We start from the raw sequence: 22,992 nt of genomic DNA on the forward strand, positions 1-22,992 counted from the left end.
CTTCTCACCTGGCCATTCTTCAGACCCTTACAGGTTGCTGACGTGTTGTTACTGCCCTTACCTCTCCTGGACGTCTGTAAACACAAATGGTAGAGTTTTCTGGGCAGCCTCCATTGCTGTCAACACAAGGGTTTATGGGCTGGCAAATCTTCCCATCTCCTTGAAATCCATCTTTGCAGGTACATTGATACTTTCGTGGTCCAAGAACCTTACATACAGCGAAGGGGGAGCATGGAGAAGCAGCACAAGGATCCAGAGCTGCAATTAAAGAGATGAGAGGTGAGAGTAACCAAATTTCTGTTTTCAAAACAGCACTTACTGCAGCACAGCAGAATGCAAAAGGCCAGGAAAGAACAGGATATAAGGAATTTATACTATTAAACTTCTAAAATTTCCCAGGAAAACAGAATGATTTAAGACAGCAGATGTTTTGGGTTTTTTAATCTGAGGAATTTGGATGACACGTTCTTTATGTTACTTCAGTAACAGAAGTGTGAGTGACAGAGGATGCTTGGATTTACTTCTGAATTTCCATCATCTGAGGATGTATGAAACTGCAGTTTGGTCAGCAAAAACTGCAAAAAGCCAGTGAAAATAGAGCTATCCATAGCTAGCTAATCACATGCATTTTATTGACTTTCTTTTAACAAAACAAATTCACAAACTTAAATTTGAAATCAGTGAAGAAACCCTCCAGTTACAAGCCTTATTATTTAAACTGGTATAGACTCACCAATACCCCATTGTCATGGTTATTCAGTACATACTTATAGCAAGTGCTGGATGGAACCTGCCACTCTAGTTCTTTTCTTGCTTTCAGGACCAAGTGAGAAGATAGCCAAAAACTTAGCCCTTAATCTTAAAGGGATTCCTAAAAACCAGGTTCTTAATCCGCCGCAGTGAAGTAGGCATTGTGTTCGCAATATTCAAATTCATCCAGAGATATCAGTGCAATAAGATTTTTCCAAACAGGGGTCCATTTAGGGTTACAGAGAAGTTTCTCACCTTGGCAAGTGTTCCCACTTTTTCTGTAGCCCAGCTTGCAGTCACACATTGCTGTCCCATCCCTTACCACGCACTCACTGTTGGCCTCGCATGTCACGCCTTTGCAAAGGGGAAGTTCTGGAATCACACAGCAAAGAGAGTTTCCCTTTGAGCATGCTGGAAGATAAAACTTACCTTACAAAATATTTGGAAATGAAGGCAAATGTGGTTTCCAGAGGCCCCCAAGCTGGCACAAAAGCCAGGGAGTATAAGTAGTGCGGACAGCTCTAAATTACCGGCAGCCTACAGGTAGTCAGGTCCCACAAGGCTTAGAGAGAAGAAAGGATCTATCTGGTTTCCAGAGAAAGAACAGAGGCACAAAGAGATGGTACATCTCAGCCGCTATCACAGAGTGGGGAACAGACCCCATCTTTTCCCTCTGTCTAGATCTCCAGTGCTCAGATCATCTTCCCTCTACATTCCCAAGCTATTAATTACCCCCCCCCAGCTCCTTTTGGGACACATGCATCCAAGCCCATATCATAGTTTAGCTCTAACAGCCCCTCTGCAGCTACCTGCAGCTACAATAATACCGTACCAATGTATTTACCTTGGTCGCACCTGGGGCCAGTGTAGCCTCCATAGCACGTGCAGCTTCCATTCCCAGCGACGCCGCTGTTGCATTCCCCGTGCACACAGTCACACACTGCAAGGAAAGTCCAGACAAAGCTGACCTTCAGCTGCAAGGCAGTGCGTAGGGCTCCAGGCATACATTGGCCAACTGCCCTGCGACTTGGCACCCTGATTTCCCACCAATAATCCACGGCAAACATAGCTCCTTTCAAAAATAAGGCCCATGCCAGTCAGAGCTTACAGAGAGCAAACTGCATGTCCTGGGGTCAAGAAGACAAAGTGCAGCCCTGCAAGAGCAACCCTGAATGCAAGATCTAGACCAGCTTTTCAGGCACGTGTTTTAACTTCCCACTCCTCTAAGTCACCTGCAGCCAACGTGGAAAGAGGCAGTGTTACGAGAGCCTAACACATCCGTGATCCCAGCACCAATGTCATTGTGTAAGCACAACCACCGAGATCGCACCTATCCCACCTGCATGGATACAAGGGAACCAGGGGCTGGGCAAAAAGGGCACCTTTAACAGCCAGGCTGCACTGGTCATAAATCACCTCCAAAAATGCCATACATGAGAAGAAGCACTGTGTATTTTAATTTTGTAGGGAGGGCAACAAGGAAGAAGCTGGGAGACAAGTGGAGCAGTTACAGGAGTCTGGAAAACAGTCGTGAAGTGAGTGGGGGTCGCTTCAGGGATGTAGGTAACAGTCTGGCTAAAAAGAGAGGGGAAACTGGGATAGGCCTGGTAAGGGGACAGAGAGATTTACAATAGGAAAAATGGACTGATTTGAGTGAAAGACTGAGAATCATTTGTCTAATGGGACAGTGGAAAAGGGCACAAAGACAAAATGCCAAGACACCTGCTATTGAACACTGCCAGCTGGCACCTTCTCCTCCTCTCCAGCATCCTTCCTCACTCAACCTCCCCTTCCTCTTTCCTTGCTCTCAGTTATTTTTGTGGAGGTTTCACCTGAATTACTCATCCTTACCTGACTGACAGTCTGGGCCAAAACGATTTTCACCTCGACAATTCTGGCAGGCAAAACCACCGTATTGCTCCTAGAAGGGCCCCAAAATGTCCCAGACGTTATTTTTCTGTATCATTGCATTGTTCCACACATTGTTATAGTTCAAAGTCTCTCCCCATTTCTGATTTCTGTGACAGCTGAAGCAATACATCGAAGAAAACTGATCTGTCCAGTGCTGTAGTTGTATTAACCAGCCCCCATGGCAAAGAAGATCACAGTGTAAGCTGACACACAAAGGGCATGCAAAATGCCAGCAAAACTCTGGTGGGCATTGAGGAAACAATGTCCTGATCACAGAGAGACAGGAATGTACCAGCTGGGTTCTGATATCTCTCTGAAAAAGGAATTTGGAATTCACTAATGCCAATAGGACTTTTCACATTGATTTTTACAGGGCTTGGGCACCTTCAGCATATATTTTAATTGATATAAGGTATCTTTGAGTTGAATCCAAAAACCATTTTTCTCAAAGAAGGTCCCAAGAGGTAGGGTTTTAGCTCACAATGCTATTAATTAAGGAAGTGGTAAAAACATACAGTTCATAAGAGAAAGTTTCAAGTCTGACACTGACCCATTAAGCTAAAAATTTTAGAAACATTGCTCTGTACCATTCAAATGTGCAGGAATTGTTTATGCTTTTGCTGTACTAAGTCTGGAGCTGTAAAGAAAACAATAAACACCTGCCCTAAATTCTCTTTCTATTCTCTCCTGCTTTTCCTGAGAGAGGGAGGATCTGCCTGCCAAGGTGCAAGACCAATTCATTTGGGAATTGTATCATCCAAGCCTGGAAAAGGTGCAGCTCATTAAGAGCCAAGTATCTCAGGGCTTCTTGCAGCCACAGACAGACACTGATCATTTCAACTGATCAGAGTGTTAAATTAATGCAATTCTTTCTTCATTTCTCCCTAGAGATCCTTCACCAACAGTGTCTTAGTGCTACTGCAGACCACACCAACCCTCCAGGAAAACCATAGACACTGATACTGGAATGACAGAAGCTGCTAATGACCTTCCAGGCAGAAGGGTAGCCCTCATCCAAAGCATCTGCACAGATGCTATACAACTCCCTCTGACAAAAGCACATCACCCTCGGAATAAATCATGCACTGACCTTGCAGATGCAGGTCCCGTTTTGCTGCATACCATCCAAGCATGACCCATGGCCATTGCAGGGATTTTGAAAGCCACCCGGACACTCTAGCAGGCAAAGAGACAGGCCAGACAAGATTAGATTGAACAACCAGCACTGTATCCCCCTTTCCATCTCCTTTTCCCCCAGGCATTCCAGTTGTGCAAAAGCAATGGCCTCTTCCTGAGCAAAGTCCCTGCCTGCTTATCCAATACACCTAACACTGGCCCAGAGCTGGTGAATATGGCCAGGAGTGGCACCAAGGAGCAATTTGGCTGCTAGCTAAGAAAAGCCTTTTATTGAAAGTCTAAGGAAAAGTCCCAATGGCCCATAACTCACTAAATTTCAGCAAAGGCACTGAAACATCTTTTAAGATTGAGCCACTGCTGCTAGCATCAGCGAGAGGCGGTATCAAACACCTGAGGGCAGTTCTGCAACTCAGGACAGACAGGAGCCTGCTTTGCAAAGATGCTGAGCATTTTCAGCTCTCCCTGACTTCATGAAGAGCTGGAAGTGTGCTCAGAAAAACATGGTCCACACATCTTTGGAGTGGGGTACCTCCAAATTCTGGGGACTATTTCTGATAATTTTAGGCATGTGATTCCTCAGACGAAGCCAGTTGCTTATTCAAACCACTTTGTGTGAGAATAGGCTCAAGCACTCAAACAATCTCCCATTTTCTGCAGGACTGGAAAGTGTCCTTCCATATTCCAGCAATCAATCATATAAGAAGTGTTTAGCTTGGTAGGTCTTGCTTTTGGATTTCTGAGACAAGACAAAACAAATTCTCATTACTTGGCATAACACTGAGTAGGAGCTTTGGGATGGTTATTTTCACCTTGGGTTGGAATTGCTAAGTATTTTCTGTGGCTGAATGGCTGCCTAACTCCAGACTATACAGAAGCACACGTGGCACACACACTGCAGACTAGAGGGACGTCAGAAAGAAATATCTTCCTCTTCCTTTGGAAACTTTTTTAAAGAGGAACAAAAACATCCCTTTCCAAAAGCTTATTTTTAAAGAAGAGACAAAAGGAAGTTCCACCAAAGGAGGTTATGTTATGTGTTAAATGTAAGAGGATTCAACTCATCTGAAGGAAAGAGATTCCTTCCCCATTATAATCTGAAACTCCCAGACAGATAACAGAGATCTTGTAAGTGTTTGAGGAATAATGAAAATTAATCACCTCAATGCAGATTTAATGCTTCCTTTTAAAACTGGTTTGACTTACTCAACAGCTAGAGAGCGTCGTAAAAAGATGAAAAACTTACCATAGCACTCCGTACCCCAGAATCCTGGACAGCACTTTTTCTCCTCAATTTCCTTCTTACATATGTGATGGCACCCTGGCTGGGAAAGTGTATTTTCTCCTAACTTGACAGTGTATCTTAAAAAGAACAATCCAAGATTCATGATTGCAACACAAACATACCAAACGCCTGCTAGAGGGTTTCTAAGCAATCACGTTGCAGTGCACTGAACTCTGAATGGAAGAAGGGCACTCATTCCCTCTGCCATACATGCACACAAGAGTCTGCACTTGGGTTATGTCTTCTCTAAGGACGCCCATTGATTTGAGCCTCAAAGATCGGTTACGAGAAATCTGCCAGGGACTGGACATGAGACAGGACCTTGGGCAGTCTGAGGGCATCAGGACTGAAACCTTGGATGCTGGAGGGTTAGACAGCACAGAAACAAAGTTAGGATCTCCAGGGTGACTCAACATTTGACTTCACACCTAAAATGACCTTGAAAGAACAAAATCTCCTTGCAGGACTTGTCCCTTTCTGTCTTGCACTAAAGATTCCAGATTGGTATGCTGGAAATTTGGATTTAATAGCTGTGTTACTCACAGGTTCTCCATTCAATCTTGGACAAACCCCTTAAAACCCCAAGAGAAGCATCTTCTTTTCAACCGTTCATCCATCAACCCTACACACAGGGTAAGCCCTTGGTGGCAGTGTCTCTTGTTCTGCATGTATGCAGTACAGAACTATTCCTGACTCTGTCCAACAACCACCATGAGAGCAGATAACACTCAGAAAAGCTGCATACACTCACATTATTCTTACGCTTCATTTTATTTTTGGCACAACATCCTTCCCAAAAGGAACTTGGAAATTGTCTCAATAGCACTGCCGCTTTGGCTTCAATCTGACTCCTATGCATGTCTGTGCAAAAACTGCTATAAACTGCAAAACTGCTACAGCTATTTTTAAAGTATTTCGACAGAATAGTGAATCACAGAAAACAGTAGACAATGGAGCTATATTTTAACAGTTAACATTCACTACTGAATAGATACACAAACAATGATCTATAGTGTTTCGTTTTTTAAAAACTTCCTGGTAAATTCAGTTTTCCTTCACTCTTTTCCTATTAGAGCCAAGCTCAACAGAATAAGAGCAAGGAACACATGAACAAGCAATTGTCATAAAGCGAACTAGGAAGGTAAAAAGTTCAGAGGATTATTGCTGGAAGCTGGGAGGATATACAAGGGGAACTATCATTATATTATTTTCCTAATAATCCACTACAGAATTCTGAGTCTGAATTAGGTTTCTATGCTAGACAGACCTGTGTTAAGTTGCTCACCAGGATTAGGAAACTCAGGTTGTTTAGGGCAAGTTAGAGGTAATTAGCATGTAATTTGTTCTGTGGATATACAACCTTATGCCCAGCAAAAAGTCCATGGGATTTGCAAGGAGACAAAAGCAACAACAATAGGGGCCATAAATCCATTTTTATACATCTAAACCCAAAATTCCTTGGAGCTTTAGAGCTCAAAAAACCATATGTGTTCTCCTGAAGGCATACACACTACTCCTTGCATAGCAGAGCTGCACCAACACCTTAACATGGTTAGGAAATAGGCCTTACCTGCAGCCCCTCACTCCTAATCCTTGGGTGGTCTTTAACCAGCCTTTTGGACACACCATTTTAGGTGCTGTGGCACAAGCAGTACATGCTGTATTCAAGGTAAACATCGTCTTGATATTGCATCGCATGGATTTTAACTTAAAAAAGAAAAAACAGAATGGAAATAAGCCCCAAATTAAATTGTTACCCTAGCCACTCATCTTGCCAACCTTTAATATCTTTATCAACATTGCACCATTCTTTAGATACCACTGGGGAGGGCGGTCACCAGTGCAGCTGCTGGGAGGTACACCACACACTCATATGGGCTAAACTATCATGTCGTGCTGCTGTATGCTACTCCGCTTGGATCTCAGCTAGAAGGCAATAGGGCACATCACAGCTATCTTATCTTTCCCCTACACCTCACAGCAAAAATTCTAACCATTTCTAAAATAAATTAACAGTGCACAGTTATTATTAAGCTGATCTTTTATAAACATGTGGTAGTGGTATGTGAGGACAAGCCCTAAATTAATGCTTCTTTGCCAGAAGACACTGAATTAAAATGCAACACAACATTTCTCTTCCATGCTATTGATGTGATCCATTTCACTGGTGGTTTCATTGCTGTTCTACAGGTCCAAAGAACCGAATGCATTAGCTCAGCTTATTTCCCAGACCCCAGGAGCTGCTCACACAAATATTTCTCATGGCAATTGTCTTCAAGAAGGTGCAGGGGGGTGAATTAAAAGGAAAGGTGCTCTGCACCAATCTGACCAGCTGGATGGCCCTTGATGCTTTGACCCCAAGTGAGAAGTCTCCATAAACATTGGCAAGAAGATCAGGTAGGAGACTTGGATAATTCAAATGGCTGGTGATAAATTCAGCATGAGTCCTTCCACCCAACCAGAATAACTTCAGGGGTTCAGGTTTCCTCACAGGGCTTTTCTGTACCCCTGTACCCAGCAATCCTGCTTCTCCAAATGAAACACAGCCAGAGCAGATGAAAACAGTACAGTCTCAGAGTGAATAATCATCATCATATGCCAACTTGTCATTAAAGCTCATGATTTTACCCCAAAAGTGTTTCCTTGAATTTCTAAACTCCTGGAGTCAAGCAACTGCACAGAAGCCTCATTGCTCATTTTAAAAAAAGACAATGTTTGCCACTGACGATGGCAGAGAAAAGCTGGGAGGCATGAGCTGTGTTTGCCCCAGAAGGTCACAGGCTGGGGAAAAACAACACAGCTCACCTCTACTGTGCCTCTACAGGCACTGTATTTTCTAAAAATAAAAACATTAGATCAAATTTTGGGAGGAGGCCTTGATCTGGGATTTTTTAAGCCAATCCTGAACAATGCTGTTAATGTAGCAGTTCTCCAGTGCCCAGAACTCCTTGTTTTGGATTCCCATCAGCAATCTCAGCTTTGCTTCCTCTGAACTTAAGCCCAAATGCATACATTTGCCTCAAGGCAAGGGAGGAAACCCATGGCTTCCCATCAGTTATCAACAATTCAGGAAGGCCCTCCCAGATGGTAGCCAGCAGACCCTGTCAGGAAAACCTCCTGAGAGATAACCCCCAAGTCCCAGGTCCACAGGGACATCGCCCTGGAATGGTTTCCTGACTCACACCCACGTTCCCCCTGCCTGGAGTTGCTGAGCTTTCTCTCACCTTCATGGATCCATTTTCTGCAGCCACACATGCAAAAATGCTGCTCAATGAAGAAAGTGATTTCTGTGTCTGTTGTTGCCCTTCACATGGATATTAATTTCTAGTTGTGCATCTAGGGCTTTCTTTACCATACAGTAGCCTCCACTTCCTTTGGTGGCAGAATCCCCACCAAAGGAACCTGTTATGTCAAGGACTCCTTTGCATTATCAACAGCTCAAAACCAATCTGAGATCCACCAAATCCACCTATCCGTGTCCTGTGAGCACCAGCTTTGCTGATTTTATCCAGCAGGACAGAGATCAGCTTTGCTGTTCCTTATGTTTCCACCCCACTGGCACACAGTGCAGCCAAAGGAGATTTCCCCTTTTTCAAAACAGAAAGACAGCCAATATGGATGAATAAACGAGGTGCTACCTCCAGAGCACTCTGTCTCAAAAGATCAGCAGTGCCATTGATGGGGTAGGGAAGAAGTCCATCCAACCACCTGATTCAAGTACAAATTAGGACTCCAGATTAAAGCTGGGCTTTTGAAAGGAGCCAGCTGAAGCCAGGCACACGGTTCTGACAGAATGGTACATCTCCTGCCTTTCTAGTCCCATCAAATCCCAGCTTTAACCTTCACTGAGACAGTGCCTCAGAAAGAGGAATGGGAAGATGGCCAAGGAAGAAACATAGAGGTGGACATCTTCCCATGAGTTATGATCTTAATGTTGTCAGAATTACCCCACAAACCTTTATCAGGTGTCTGAGGCACCCCATCTGTATGAAAAAGACCACACAAACAATAGAGCACAAACCACTAAATTAAAACTCTCCAATCTTCTATTTCATCTTTACTTCCAGACATCAGGAGTTAGCTGTCAGACAGAGCTGAGCCATTAAATGTGTTCTCCGTCATGGTGGTGGAGGAAGACACCATTATTCACACATTGCTCCGTTTTCCTTCTCTTTCCTTCACCAATGTGGCTCCATTTCTAAATGCAGAGGGACACTGGGAGAGGAGAAGGGCTGTTACTCCTCCCTGTTGGCATCTTTAATTACTTGCAGGACTCTAAGACAAGACAGTTATTGTAGAATTCCCCCTACCCTACCTTCCTGGGACACTTCATGAACTTTAGGCAGCTTTCCAGTAAGATCTTCCCCTTTTTATAAGGAAATACGCTTGTGTCAGCAGCAACAGGCAGGAGGAAAGAGGAAGAAAACAGCTGTGTGGAAAATAATAAAAAAAAAAATTTCCCTTCTTATTTGAGTGACAGAACTGATGAAGCAGTCATTTTCTGGAGTGTTTTGCTTCTTAGGAAAGCAGAAGAGGGAATCAAGGGACATAAATGCAACAGTTTGGATACTTAGATTTTGGAGAGGATGAAAGATAGACAGGAGTTTGAGTCAGAGGTGGCTCCTGGGGCACAGCCTCATGGAAAACAATGATGCACTGCTCCCTTGGGCTCATCTGTGACCGCTGTTTCTACGTTTGAAGACACTGGAGAGGAAGCAGCGAGAGGGAATATCTGTCCCTGTGATGCAGCAATGCTGCCTGGTGGGCTGAGAGTCAGTGAGGTGCACGGTGGCTATGCCAGCAAAAAGGGATGAAAAGAGTCACCGTTCCGATCAGGTGATGTCATGAGCTTTTTGGGTACAAAACAACAGAAAAGGAAGACTGGTGCTCTCAAACAGCTCCAAACTTAAAGGAGACTTTTAAAGCAGAAGACTTCTGGCTGTAGTTTAAAGAAGTTAAGAGCCGGGGTGCCTCTGTCCACACTGAGCTCTATCTTGCCGGGGCTGGACTGTGCTCTCTCCCTGTGCTCAAACACATGCATGTGCATGAGCAGCCACTGCCCTCTGTGCTAAGCTGAGACATATCTGAGCTTCTGGATGCTGCAGTGTTTCCTTCCCTCCTCTCACTCTGACACAGATGTCCCTTACTTCTCAAGTGCTCACGTTTCTCTTATTCCATCTCAAAAGAATAAGCTGGGAAGGGTTTTTTAAGGGCTAGTTTAATTCCCCTCATTTCGCCCTTTATCTTTTCCTTCCAAACCGTAACACAAATCCTTCTGCATGGCAAAATCTCAAGGAAGAAAGAAAAACACATTTGGACGTCAGTGTTTGGCTCCAACAATCCTGGGAGCCAGTTCTGGAAACAGCCATTATCTAATGAATCACCAAGTTTCCAGTGCATTTGCCCTTTACAAAACAGAGCTGTAGACACATGCTTGAGTCATTATAGTGATGCACCTCCCCAAGAACTTCTCAATAACACTTTAGCTGAACAGACCAGTGGCTCCTGGACACACAAACCCTTCGCCTTTGTCCGAGGAAGACACTTTTCAGCATGAGGATGAACAATCAAGCTCAGAGATCACATAAGACAAGATCTACTATTGCCCTGGGTGTTCCCCACCAATCCCAGCTGCAGAGCACTGGAGGCACAGGGATGCAGAGAGCACTCCCCTTGTTTCCCACCTGCCTCCATTCCTCCCCTAGCACAGCCTGGGACTGGCCTCCGCCCAGCAGATAAACTTTCACGGTTCTCACATCTGCTGCATCTACCCCAGCCCATACCAAGAGGTATACAAAAACCAAATCAGGCTAACAGATATGCTGTCATATTTCAGCCATCAAATCGAGCCCTGAGGCAACATCGCTGAAAAACAGCTGGCACAAAATCTCTCTTTTGTCTCTTGATGGCCCCTGCAAGCCAACTGAGGCCTCTTGTGGAATCACAGCACTTCTACTGCAACTGGATCCAGTGGCCATCCTAAACTATCAGAGAAGTCTTCATCAGACCCTTGTTTTTCCTTACCTCCCATTATAACCTTCCAAATGTTTCTTCTCTTTCTCCAAAGAGGGAACCTTTCGGGGAAAAAACTCTAAAAGGGAGTTATTTTTCCTGGATTAAATACACTGCTCCAGAGGTGATTCAAAATATTTCACTTCTCTGTGAGTGGGTACTCATTACCTGATATTTTAACTGTTTCACACCAAGCCAGACACCTCAGTGATTACAGAAATCAACACAGTGTCTCAAGGTGAAGAGACCTAAATTTCCACTTACACCAGCTGAAGATGTGAGCCCATGCCTCTGAATGCACTACTATACTGGAACCCATCTGCCCAGAACCCATGCCTCCAGACAAACAAAAAACACCAGCAGAGACACTTCTTCATGTTTGTGCTCAAGTCACCTTAATGATCGTACAAGCCTAAAGGTTCATGAGGTTCTTACCTTATTTGTATGCTTATTAGTCATTTATAGCCCTTTTATGAAAGGGTCTATACAAGACCTTCGACTCCAAGTTCTGACACTGAAGCATCTTTTCAGTGCTCTGGCTTTTTCTAAATTAAGTCTTTCAGACCCACAGGCACCTTCCTTAGCACAGGTCTGTCCACTCCCCACAAGGCCCCTCTTTGTCATTCAAGACAAGACAACCCTTCTATAGCTCCGATCCCCAGGGAATAAGATTTCCAAATGCCCCACACAACTTCTGACTTTGTAGGCCAGTTCATTCCTCCAAGAGCAGGACACAAGAAGGGCAATGGCAGAAGACAATATAGTACGAATTAGTGTGAATTCTAGCCTGCAGAAAATGGGATGCCTCACCATGGAGCCTAGAGAATAGATCTACAAAGGGATCATACATTCTTCCAGATGCTGCTACTAAACACAAGAATGGAGATAAAGGAATCAACAGAAAATCAACAAAATTGAAACAAAATCAAAATTATTCCACACTCCTCATTGGGGAGTTGCTGGGAAATGTACTTGAAACAAAGGTATCTACCCTGTTGCAAAGCAACAATTTGATGAGATTTTTAATTTTTTTTTTTATAAAATTCTCCTAGGAAACTTATGGACCTGTCCTGCCAGATGCTAAGCTCCCATCACACGTATTGAAAATAGCGGAAGACAAAGATGCTGAGTATATTCTTTTCATATTGCTACTTTTGCATTCAGTGCAGAACATAAATACAAATTTAATCTGATCTAAAACTCAAGCAGCTCCCTTCAACTCTATTTTTAGTTCCTCAGTTTAGACGACACACATACCCGTACATAAGCAGAGAAGATACCTTACAGTCCTAAAGTTTAATTATGGATGTTATTCTGCACCTAACTAAGTGTAAATAAAAAAAGCAGTTTTGGGGAGGACTATTTCATAATGCACAACTATCCAAATATGAAGAACTGTTCAATGAACATTTAAACAAAGACTCACAGACTTACCTTCTGACTCTGGCAGTCAGCTGTAGGAGTGAAGCATGCTGCTAAGAAGAAAAACAGCAACCCAGGAGGATGCATTTTCATGCTTTTACAGGCAGGACCCTTTCCACAAAAGGGGTGGCGATAGAGGCTGCAATTTCTGTAAGATAAGACCGCCTACTAAGAATCAGATCCAAGACAAACCAGAGGTTAAAAGTAAACAGGGACAGAGCATTTTTGCACTGTGCTTTTTGGCTGCAAAACCTTCAGAAGTGGATCTGCTACTTCTAGTGTTACATCTGAATCAATACCACCTTTTTCTTTCTTTCTATTCCTTTTTTAAATGCACAAGCAGAACTCCTTAGTAAAAGGTTTACTCAAAACAGGAACATCTACGGATTTCCTCTTACATATCAGTTCAAAACAGAAGGAAGGAAATCCTTAGTTTTCAACTAATTGGAATGAAAAGAGGTTAACTGTATACTTAACTGAAGGCAAATCCAATGGGCAAACTTAAATACCATGAATTCATGAAGGGTAAGTTAACTTCCTTTTACCACTGATATTAATATGTCCACAACACCTCAAACAGAAGGTAGACCAGACCATTGCCTATCCCAAAGAATGCATGAACAAAACAATGCAAGTGACATGCTGTGTTTCAGAGCAATAATGTAAGCACATCCTACCAATCAATCAAGCAGTCTGGGTAGGCTTTGATAATTATTTAAAATATTTGAGTTTCTCAGCAAGAAAAGCATCACATTTTGCAGCTGCTACGGCAGCAATGGCAAAATACATCATTTTCCAAACACTCTGCTGACAGCTTGATGAATCCAAGGAGCACTTCCATAGCACTGAGAATAAGAAAGTCCCAAAACGGGATTAAAAAAAAAACACATGCTAGCCTGAGGTATGGTCTACAATTTATTTTCTCCTTTTGAACATTACAAACAACCAAGAATTGATTATCGACAGATTTTACATGGACTTTGTTTCCCTGTGCTGCCAAGAGAACCCACTGTACTGAACAGTCCAAGGACTGTTTCTGTTAGTAACAAATCCTACTGAGCAATGAGGGATCCTTTAATTTTTGAGCCATTAATAGTATGTGAAGGTGCCTAAATGAAGCCAGGATAGGAAGCTATTCTTGTGTTTACATAAATAATTGAGAGCATTAGTATTTTTTTGCCCCCTGCATACACGCAAAGATACACATGCTAACATATAAAGTTTATAAGAACTGCTGTACTTACTAGTGCCGTTAATTGTGCTTTACCTCTTCCTCCATCCTACAGAGATAGCCAGCATGATGAACAGCCAGCACTATTATATATCATGCACTAACAGGAAGCAGATAAGTCACACAACCATCCACTGCAACCCATGTGAGAAGTACCAGCCCACAGTTCAGTCTGACGGCTCAGCCCACTTGTCCTGTTACAGGACAACTGCAGCCCTGGGACCATCGCTGCCCAACAGACGGCCACTCTGTCAGGGTCAGAGGGTTCACACAGCTCTGGAAACCATTTGATAACCTGCAGATCTGTGAAATGAGGCAAAAGCAAGATAGCTCAGAGCAGTTCTGGTGGGATGGCAAAATCGCAAATGGACAGTGGGGACGTACAGGAGGTAGAAATAAACGGATGCCTGTAAAGTTGAAAGCAGACAACCTTTATTGCTAAAACACACACATATTTATAATCACATATTCTGCAAAGTCACTGTACACAAGCACAGGCATAAAATATGATTGGTTATATCAACTCTGTACACGCGCATAAACATAGGACATAAATGGTTATATCAACTAAAACATGCAAAACTTGTCTCAGTCTAACTGGTCAAGATAAACTGCCGAATTGAGGTTCTTTGTGCCAAGTTCCCTTTATCGTGGAATGCACACCTGTGTTCTTCTAATTGGCATCTTTCTTTTTTTGTTATCTTTTTTATTCTGTTCAAGGTCTTCTAAAGGCATCTGGAATGCTCTTGCGACCATTAGCTAAATATGTGTCCACAATTCCCCCTTTTTTTGTTTTTCGTCAATTAACACCTGCTGTATTGCCCTTTGCAAAGATCTATGAACACAATTAATTAAACACGGTAAAAGCAACATTATACCTAATAAAATACATAAGAATAAAAGAAACCCCGATTTTTAACAAAGATACAAACCAACTCCTAAGTCCCCATCCCGCAGCTAAATGCTCTAAGCCGAAATGACAGCTTTCTTAATTGCCTTAAAGCTCTTGCAGCTCCTTCTTGCCTCTGCAGTTCTGTTACCTTGTTTATTAATTGCTCCACTGTCCAAGTTCCTCATGTCCGTTGTTTTTCTGGTGGTTCAAAGTCCGTTCATACTGCAGCTGTCACGTACTCCGGCCCACTCATGCTAACTGCGGCCTACTTATGCTAACTCTAAATAATCAGGCTCAAAGAAATGTCCCCAATTTTCCATGAAATCTCCCACAGTTCCCCCTTTTTGTTTTTTGTGCAAGCCAAGTTACATGAAATGCTTTTGCAATCATACGTTCAACTATTTTTATGATACATGGTACAATCATTACAACTGCTAATATTACAATTAAAATAACTAAGCCACGCATAAGCAAATCTTTCAACCATCCCATAATTCCCAAACTTGCTAGCCATCCACTTAACCCTGTGTCAGTTATCGTGAGCCTTTTACTGTGAATCATATTGATATCAGGTGTTAGTAACATAAGTCGTCCGAGGCTACATGGCCTCCCGTTAAGTTTCAATGGAATTCCGCCCCCCCCGCGCTCTATCCCCACAAATTAAAAACATCCCCGCAGGTAAAGCAGCTGGAATAGAAAAAAGAGCGTGATATTCTGGAATAGATATAGTTACACCAAGCTGTAGCATTTCTATATACAGGCAAAATAGCATTTACATTCTGACCCTTTCAAGTGGTGTTATAGGTGTAATTAAACATCACACAGGCATTCATGACTGATCCTAACAACTCTAACTCTTGAGGTTCTTGCATTTCTTGAGGCAGGTGTGCAATACACACCGTCCCAATTATCGACACAGGATTGTGGGTTAGTACAAAGGGAAAATTCAGGCATTGGATCTGGCCAGGTGTCTAGAGGTAACCCCACCAAACAGGTAGAAAAAGGGTTTTCAGGGGTAGCGACAGAAAGACATATAGCTTCTTGATGCGTTATGTTCGCCAAAGTTACCTGTACATTCTGTTTTGGTTGTTGGATCATCCATTCTTCACTTATGTGTGTCACCCATAATAGGCTGAATGCAGTGAGAAGGAGTCCTTTTAGGTTCAGTGTTTTTCCAAGGATGTAACGACTGTCCAGCGTTTTACCCACTTTGCTGGTACCCATCTTGTTCCGTGATCTGTAACAACACAAGCATAACCTCGTCCCCAGGTTATTAATTGAAACGGTCCTTCCCATACATTTTTCTCAACGTTTTTAACCCTAACTTGAACATTGCTATTAACGTCAAACAAATCTCCTACCATGCCTTGCGCATGTTTTACAATTGGTGGTACACTTTCGCCATCTATCAATCTCAAGTAATTCAACACATATACAACTTTGTTCAATCGTTCGTGACGAGTAGCCATCTGCTCTCCCTCCTTTTGTTTTTGCAGTTGGCGTTTCAAAGTCTGATTCATGCATTCTACAATTGCCTGGCCTGTAGGGGAATGTGGTATACCTGTGGTATGTACAATACCCCATTGACTACAAAACTTTTGATTTGTCTGTGCGATGTAGCACGGCTCATTGTCAGTTTTTATCTGAAGTGGAATGCCGTGTGCTGCCAAAGCCGAACGCAGGTGTCGCTGGACGTGTCGACTTGTTTCTCCTGTCTGCGCTGTTGCCCATACAGCTGCAGAAAAACAATCCACGGACACACGGACATATTTCAATTCACCAAACTCAGGTACGTGTGTTACATTCATTTGCCACAATTGTAAAGAATGCAAACCTCGTGGATTTACGGCTCCAGGTGAATTTGTTCCCACAAGTTGTCGTGTTGTCGCACGGTTCACCGGCACGCTCTGCTGGCCGTTTCCCGCCATCGGTGGTAGTGGAGAGCTATTCTTACGATATTTAGAATGGCAAACACGAGCCGTATGGCCACCCTTCTGGCATCCTGCACAAACGTGAACTGGTGTTACAGTTTGTTGTCGATACTGCAAATGATTTTGTCTCGGTTTCCCTTTAGCCCGACATCGTGCTTTTAAATAACCAGGCTTTCCACAATTGTAACATTTTTTATCCCCTCTAAGTGCAACCGCAAACGCTTCTGCTAATACAGTCATTTAGAATGATATAGTTCCAACCTTGTTGATATGGTTGAGGCATGTAACAATGCTGGCATCTCTGGGTAACGCCATCAAAAGCTTTTTACAGTCAGCATTTGCATTCTCTACTGCTAATTTTAGCGCCAAGGCATTCTGAGCCTCCACACTTGATACCTGTTTTGTTACTGCATCTCTTAGTCTGTCAATGAAGGACATGTACGATTCCTGGGGACCCTGCTTAATCTGCGTGAAGGACATAACATTTCTACCCTCTTCTAGCAGAGTCATCATTGCTTTAAACGTCATTACTGAAGCAGTTCTCAAGGCCTCTACGGGAAACCTTGACTGTAATCTTGGATCAGTAAATTTGCCAGTCCCAATAAGGTGGTCCATTCCTATTGCCTTCATGGGGTCATCATCGGGTCTATCCAAATTTTTTATAGCAACTTCTTCACACAGTCCCCTCCATCTGTCTCTCCACAACATTTTCTGAGTTGGCTTTAATAGCACGCTGGCTAATTGATCGCAATCATACGGAGTCAAAAGTTGAGCTCCAAAAATAGTCGAGCAGCGCTTCAGTGAAAGGAGCCGTCAGCCCATAATTATGGACTGACTTGCGCACTTCTTTTATCAAATCCCATGAAAAGGGATTCCATTCATTTGGATCATTTGCCCTCACTATAACAGGATAAGCATGAGGAACGACCACTCCCTCGCTTGCTGCTTTCTTATGTATTTCTCTCCAGTAACTTCTCGGGTCACAGCCCAAATCTTCAGCTACATTGTAACTTGGCGGCGGTTTTTCTTTTTCTAAAGAAATATCGTCTCAGGGAGGTTCTGACCAATTATCATCATCGTCAGGTAAAGGTGGATACAAACCCGTAGATGGCTTCATCGGGCGTATTTCTTTCTCAGGGTTTCGTGGTAGAATAGGTGGCAATGCCTTTTTTGGCTCTGGTGTATCTTTTACTGAACCATCCGGTAATGTCATTTTATGACAAGTACAGTCAGAGGGACAATGCGAACAAGATGACTCATTGGTATCGTGTCTGTCCTCATCGCCATTTACTGACACCGATACTGTTGGATTCAAAATCGAATTTGCCTCCGCTACCACCTTTCTTTCTGCCCGTAAGGATCGTATATTGTCAAAAAGCAACCGCCAAGTAGTAACCAGTTCTTCAGCGTGTTGATCCCCTTTAGAGATCGCATCCCGTAATTTTGTTCCAATTTCCGCCCAAATATCAGGCTCAAATGCGGTAGCCGTTTCAGCAGGATAGCCCTGAACTCGGCACCATTTCAATAACCTTCTCACGGAGGATTCATTACATTTAATTCTTCTCTTAGAGAGTATATGCAGTAGGAGTCTGACTATTGCCCTTTTCTCCGAAGACATGTTCTGCCCCATACTGCCCCTGGTTGCTCACCTTCCTTTCAGGTGTCTTCTTAGCCTAGGCTCAGCTTCCCTGCTTCGGTCCCGCCGACAGCAGTACCTCCAACCAGGGCTTCTCGTGCCGCGTCTTCTGCGCTCTCAGGATCACGTCGGGGTCACCATTTGCAGGAGGTAGAAATAAACGGACTCCTGTAAAGTTGAAAGCAGACAACCTTTATTGCTAAAACACACACATATTTATAATCACATATTCTGCAAAGTCACTGTACACGCGCACAAGCATAAAATATGATTGGTTATATCAACTCTGTACACGCGCATAAACATAAGACATAAATGGTTATACCAACTAAAACATGCAAAACTTGTCTCTGTCTAATTGGTCAAGATAGACTGCCGAATTGAGGTTCTTTGTGCCCAGTTCCCTTTATCGTGGAATGCACACCTGTGTTCTTCTAATTGGCATCTTTCTTTTTTTGTCGTCTTGTTTATTCTGTTCGAGGTCTTCTAAAGGCGTCCGGAATGCTCTTGCGACCGTTAGCTAAATATGTGTCCACAGGGACGTTCTTGTGGAGGGGGACATTAGTACGGAAGCTGTACAAAGCTTTCTTTACCTAAAGTCGTGGTACTAGACTGGCCAGGTGAACAGAAGAACGAGACTGCTTCTCTGCTTCATCCTACTTGTTAGGCATACACAGCTAAAACAGGCAGCCTAGAAGGACGTTGACTGCTTGTGGATGGGTTTTCCAAGAGCTGGCTATATAATATAGGGATTAAGTTGCCAGTACTGGGCATCCACAGATAGCCGATAAGCTTTTAAGGTGAAAATAGCTTACCCTGAGGCACTTGAAGACGCATGGGCATTTTTTAATGAATCTTCAGACCATTTTCTAAGTGGCTCAACACTGAAAATGGTACAGGGGGAAAAGGACACACAAAGAGCGATTCCAAGGCTTTCCACTGCTGCTTGTCATCACTGTACCCGACCTACTGCAAGGAAACTAGGAAAGGAAGGGAGAGAAAGGCTTGGTGAAATTCCTGTCTGAATTAAATAAATCAGATTCACAGCAACATTAAAAGGTTCACAGCCAGCTTCCTTATCTGACCATACCTCATTTAAAGGCAAGCAGTAAACCAGCAACGTACAGGCTAAAAATGCAAACACCAAGTAGTGTCATTGTACAGCAGCAGAACATAAACTGAAAAATCAAAAGGTCCTCTGTCATCAGATGCTGCTTTTCTGATCAAGCAACACAGGCAGCATGTTTCAGTCACTGCATATGAACTGCTCTGAGAGAATGGAAACTTACTTTGTGGATCACTGGTGCTGCATCTGGAACACCAAAACCTCTATCAACTTTGGATCTGTGTGATTCTGGGAATTAGTAAAGAAGGCAAAGCACCAACTGCCTCCAAATCAATGGGTGGCCAAGAACCATTAATAATGCTCAGCACACGGTGGAAAGATGCCAACATGCTTGCAGTGGCAGTCCAGTTGGCAGTATCACCAAAGATGGCAACACTGGCATGGAAACAGCACAGGGAACAAAACTGGGTGAAATAAACACAAATTACTGCTCCACTTACACTGTTCCTGTTCTCTTCTGATGAATGGATTCCTCCTAGGCAGATAGACAGATTTTCTTAAGGATTATATCAATAAAAAGCTTATACCTTAGAGAAAAAATACATTGGATCAATTTCTTGATTCCACTGTTTTGTCCAACACCCTTCAAAATCTGTTGATAAATAAAAAGCAGTTCCTTCACTTGTTTCTCTACAAGACCAGCTCACATACACAGACGTCTGCACAAAGCAATTCAATCCCCCAAAATCCCACAAAGCAAGATCCTGAGATCTGTCAGAGCTCAACATCTGCTTGCTTCTAAACTGTCCAGAATTTACAGAGGAAATACCCAGTAGTGCATTAGGAATGAAGCCACAGGACATGCTATGTCACTAGCAATTAAAGGAATATGTGAGACAGGAAAACTGGGAAGAAAAAAACCCCCTTCATCAAAGGGCAAATTTATAGGCAAGACTTGTAAGAATCTGATGACAGAGTATCCAAATGGCCCTGTGCAAGCAGGGTAGAGGGGTTTCATTCACATCCTAGTCAATGTTTGACTGAAACAGGATTAGGCAAATCCAATTTTAAAACATACAGTAGGAGTTGTCAACTGTCTGCCAGCGTGTTTATCTGTGAGATTTAGCACATGGGCTTTTATTTGTTTTGGAAAGCATGGAGGTTGACTTATCAGTCAAATGTCTGCTGCCCACACAGCAGAAGGAGGCTCGTTTAGCAGTTGAAGTCACAGACACGGGTCTTGGAAGCATCATCTTCAATTTCTGGCCCTGATGCAGACAACTTCTACAAAACACTAATAATTCACCTTGTGGTCTCAAGTCTCCCAAATCATCAGCAGATTGTTGGCAAGCAGCAGTGCTCAGGAGTTTTGCCTCACTCTTTTTGCTTTATGCATTGATGAAAGGTTGGATCCTCTACAGTAACTTATCTAAGACCTGGAATTTTTTTCTGTGAACATATTAACATTCAGAGTCGAGAAACTACTGGCAAAAACTACTCAACCTGTTCCATAGGAAAAAAAAAAGTCACCTGAGTAAAGGCAAAGGATATAGCTACGAAGCCTTCCCACCTCCCTGCCTGTGTCACATGCTGCATTTTAAAATGCTGGGTCACCAGCACTTCTCTGAAGTGCGTGCAGCCCTGGCTAGCTTGGGCAATTTCCTGCTATTGAAATCTTTTGTTTAAGCAATCTTTACAGAAATTACAGAGCCAAGACAAGTGATTTACCATCCAGTCCACCTTGCCACACAGCTTCTGTGGGAGCTGACCATTTGGTAACATCCACAGAGAGAAACAGGTGCTCATTCTGCTCTCCTGGGAAAGCTGGGAAAGAACATAAAGTCTCTTTGCTCTGAATTCTAAGTGTGTAAGAAGGCTGTGAGTCTGAAGAGGTACTAGCAAAGGATTAAACAAACCAAGCCAGAAGCGCTTGTGTGTAGGAAGAGGGCCAGCTGTACCATACTTACTGAACATACCCCTGAGGATCTTGTTGCAGAGGCTAGGACACAATCCTACTTTTTGGTTTTGGTTTTTTTTTTTTTTTTCCTCTTGGCAAGTTAGAAGGAACAGGAATTTTAAAGTTTGCTGATAAAAGCAAAAAAACCAGACAGGTTGCACAGCAAATAAGAGTCTGTTTATCTCTCTCTCACACATGCAGTGGTCCATTTCCAAGCAGACAGGTAGAGCTGCCTGAGCACAGTGGTGTTGTGGAAGAAATTATCGCAGCTGCTCACATCCTGTTAGTTCAAAACCTCGAAGGGCAGCAGTACAAATTTCAGTATGTAAATGCTGTAAGTCCTAGCCTATTTATTGCTATTGACTCCTAGTTTCTTTACACATGCTTCTGCAGTGAAAACCAACTACATAGTCCCATCTCTTGGTTTTACTTTTGTACCTTTCCCACCTATTAAGCAATGCTCTGGGATTATACTGGGAGAGTCAGGCACTAAATTCCCCATAGGTATTCAATATGAATTAGAAGTCTCAGTAAAACTGTTTGAACAGGCTGAGTTACTGAAACTCACCCAGCACCTGCTCACATCAGCATGACTAAAGAGGCAGAGTGTTTTCCCATGGTGGTGCTGCTTATCCTTCACATACTGTTATCTATAAGGGATAGAAAGGGCCTGTAAAGTGCTTGACTAAAGCCATAGCAAACAGTTTGCCAAGGATTGCACTGAAGTGCCTGCCTGAGAACAGCATGGCAGAGATGACAGTTGTGATCCCACTAACTCAGCATTTTCAACAACTTTAGAGATGCTAGGGAGTTCTTATCAGCCCCTCTCAAAGACCTTAAAGCCTGAAGCACAAGGGCTTAGTGCCCAGCTTACCAGCTATGGCCATTGCTCTTCATGTACCTATTCAGGTGGGTTTTTTCCACAGCCTTTCTTTAACACCTTCTTTTTCTCATGAGTTTCATATCTCTTTTCCACATCAATTTTTAGCTTTCCAAGTTACTAAATGCCCTTCATTATCAGGTAGACAGCAGGAGACAGAAGTTTGGAGTCTGTCTACTCTGAACCACAACATCATGCTTTTCTTTGTGCTGCTGCTTCTCTGCCCAAGATTTGATATGTCTGAAGATTAATATTGCAGAAGTAAACTTTTTGATCAGACATTCAAGCAAGAAGCAGCACCATTTTGTATTACTTTGGGGTTTTTTTTGTTTTTGTTTTTTTGTTTTTTTGTTTTTTTTAAAAGAAACTCCTTATCAAAGCTGACAAGAACAGGAAGACAAGTCAAAGGGGCTGATGTAAATACATCACTGTTCAGTACATCTACAGCCAGGCAGATCACAGTGTGCTGTAAAAGCAGCATGGGAATGGACACAGGACAGACAGGATGCAGGTCATGCTGTCGTTTCTTGCAAAGAAAACACAGTTTAGCTCAGGTCAGCACCTCGTTTACTTTCCTTCCTAAGGAGATTCATTTACAATTTTTCAATTGTAATACAAGGGAAGTTTTAAAACCTTTGGCCAGATCCTCAGCAGATGACACTGAACATAAATAATTGCATGGGTCTTCCTAGGGTAGCACACATTTACATCAGCTGCAAAGCCAGACTGTGGAAGTCTAAGATGGTTTAGGAGATACTTCCCTGAAAAAGGTTTCCCCACCTGTCTATGCATATATCTGGTCCTAACTTTAGCTACTCAGATATTGTCTTAATGTTGAACAAGGGTTGGAAGCTGTAAAAGATCTGAGTATAAAGGATTACTAAA

General features: G+C 43.0%; 1 protein-coding gene and 1 long non-coding RNA gene across 3 annotated transcripts in view; both read right to left on the reverse strand.

Annotated features, from left to right (window-relative positions):
- STAB1 (stabilin 1) overlaps nt 1-14,042 on the reverse strand; it is a 61,702-nt gene extending 47,660 nt beyond the window's left edge. The window contains exons 1-9 of one of the 2 annotated variants that reach the window (XM_041118817.1): nt 13,782-14,042; nt 12,527-12,662; nt 6,651-6,787; nt 5,042-5,157; nt 3,752-3,837; nt 2,602-2,671; nt 1,595-1,690; nt 1,006-1,122; nt 62-258 (exon numbers count right to left, since the gene is read on the reverse strand). In XM_041118817.1, coding sequence (XP_040974751.1) covers nt 62-258; nt 1,006-1,122; nt 1,595-1,690; nt 2,602-2,671; nt 3,752-3,837; nt 5,042-5,157; nt 6,651-6,787; nt 12,527-12,662; nt 13,782-13,813 — 987 coding nt within the window. In that variant the 5' untranslated portion in view covers nt 13,814-14,042. Of the gene's footprint in view, nt 1-61; nt 259-1,005; nt 1,123-1,594; nt 1,691-2,601; nt 2,672-3,751; nt 3,838-5,041; nt 5,158-6,650; nt 6,788-12,526; nt 12,663-13,758 lie in introns of both variants that reach the window. The other variant, XM_041118818.1, reaches the window with a different exon arrangement.
- Nucleotides 14,043-15,881: 1,839 nt separating this feature from the next.
- Nucleotides 15,882-19,428, reverse strand: LOC115333307. The gene is made up of 3 exons (XR_005930993.1): nt 19,020-19,428; nt 18,218-18,372; nt 15,882-16,372 (listed from the first exon to the last, which is right to left on the reverse strand). It is a non-coding gene; the product is annotated as an uncharacterized LOC115333307 (long non-coding RNA).
- Between the last annotated feature and the right edge of the window lie 3,564 nt (nt 19,429-22,992).

Source organism: Aquila chrysaetos, chromosome 20 (assembly GCF_900496995.4).
Source record: "Aquila chrysaetos chrysaetos chromosome 20, bAquChr1.4, whole genome shotgun sequence".
Classification (NCBI taxonomy): Eukaryota; Metazoa; Chordata; class Aves; order Accipitriformes; family Accipitridae; genus Aquila; species Aquila chrysaetos.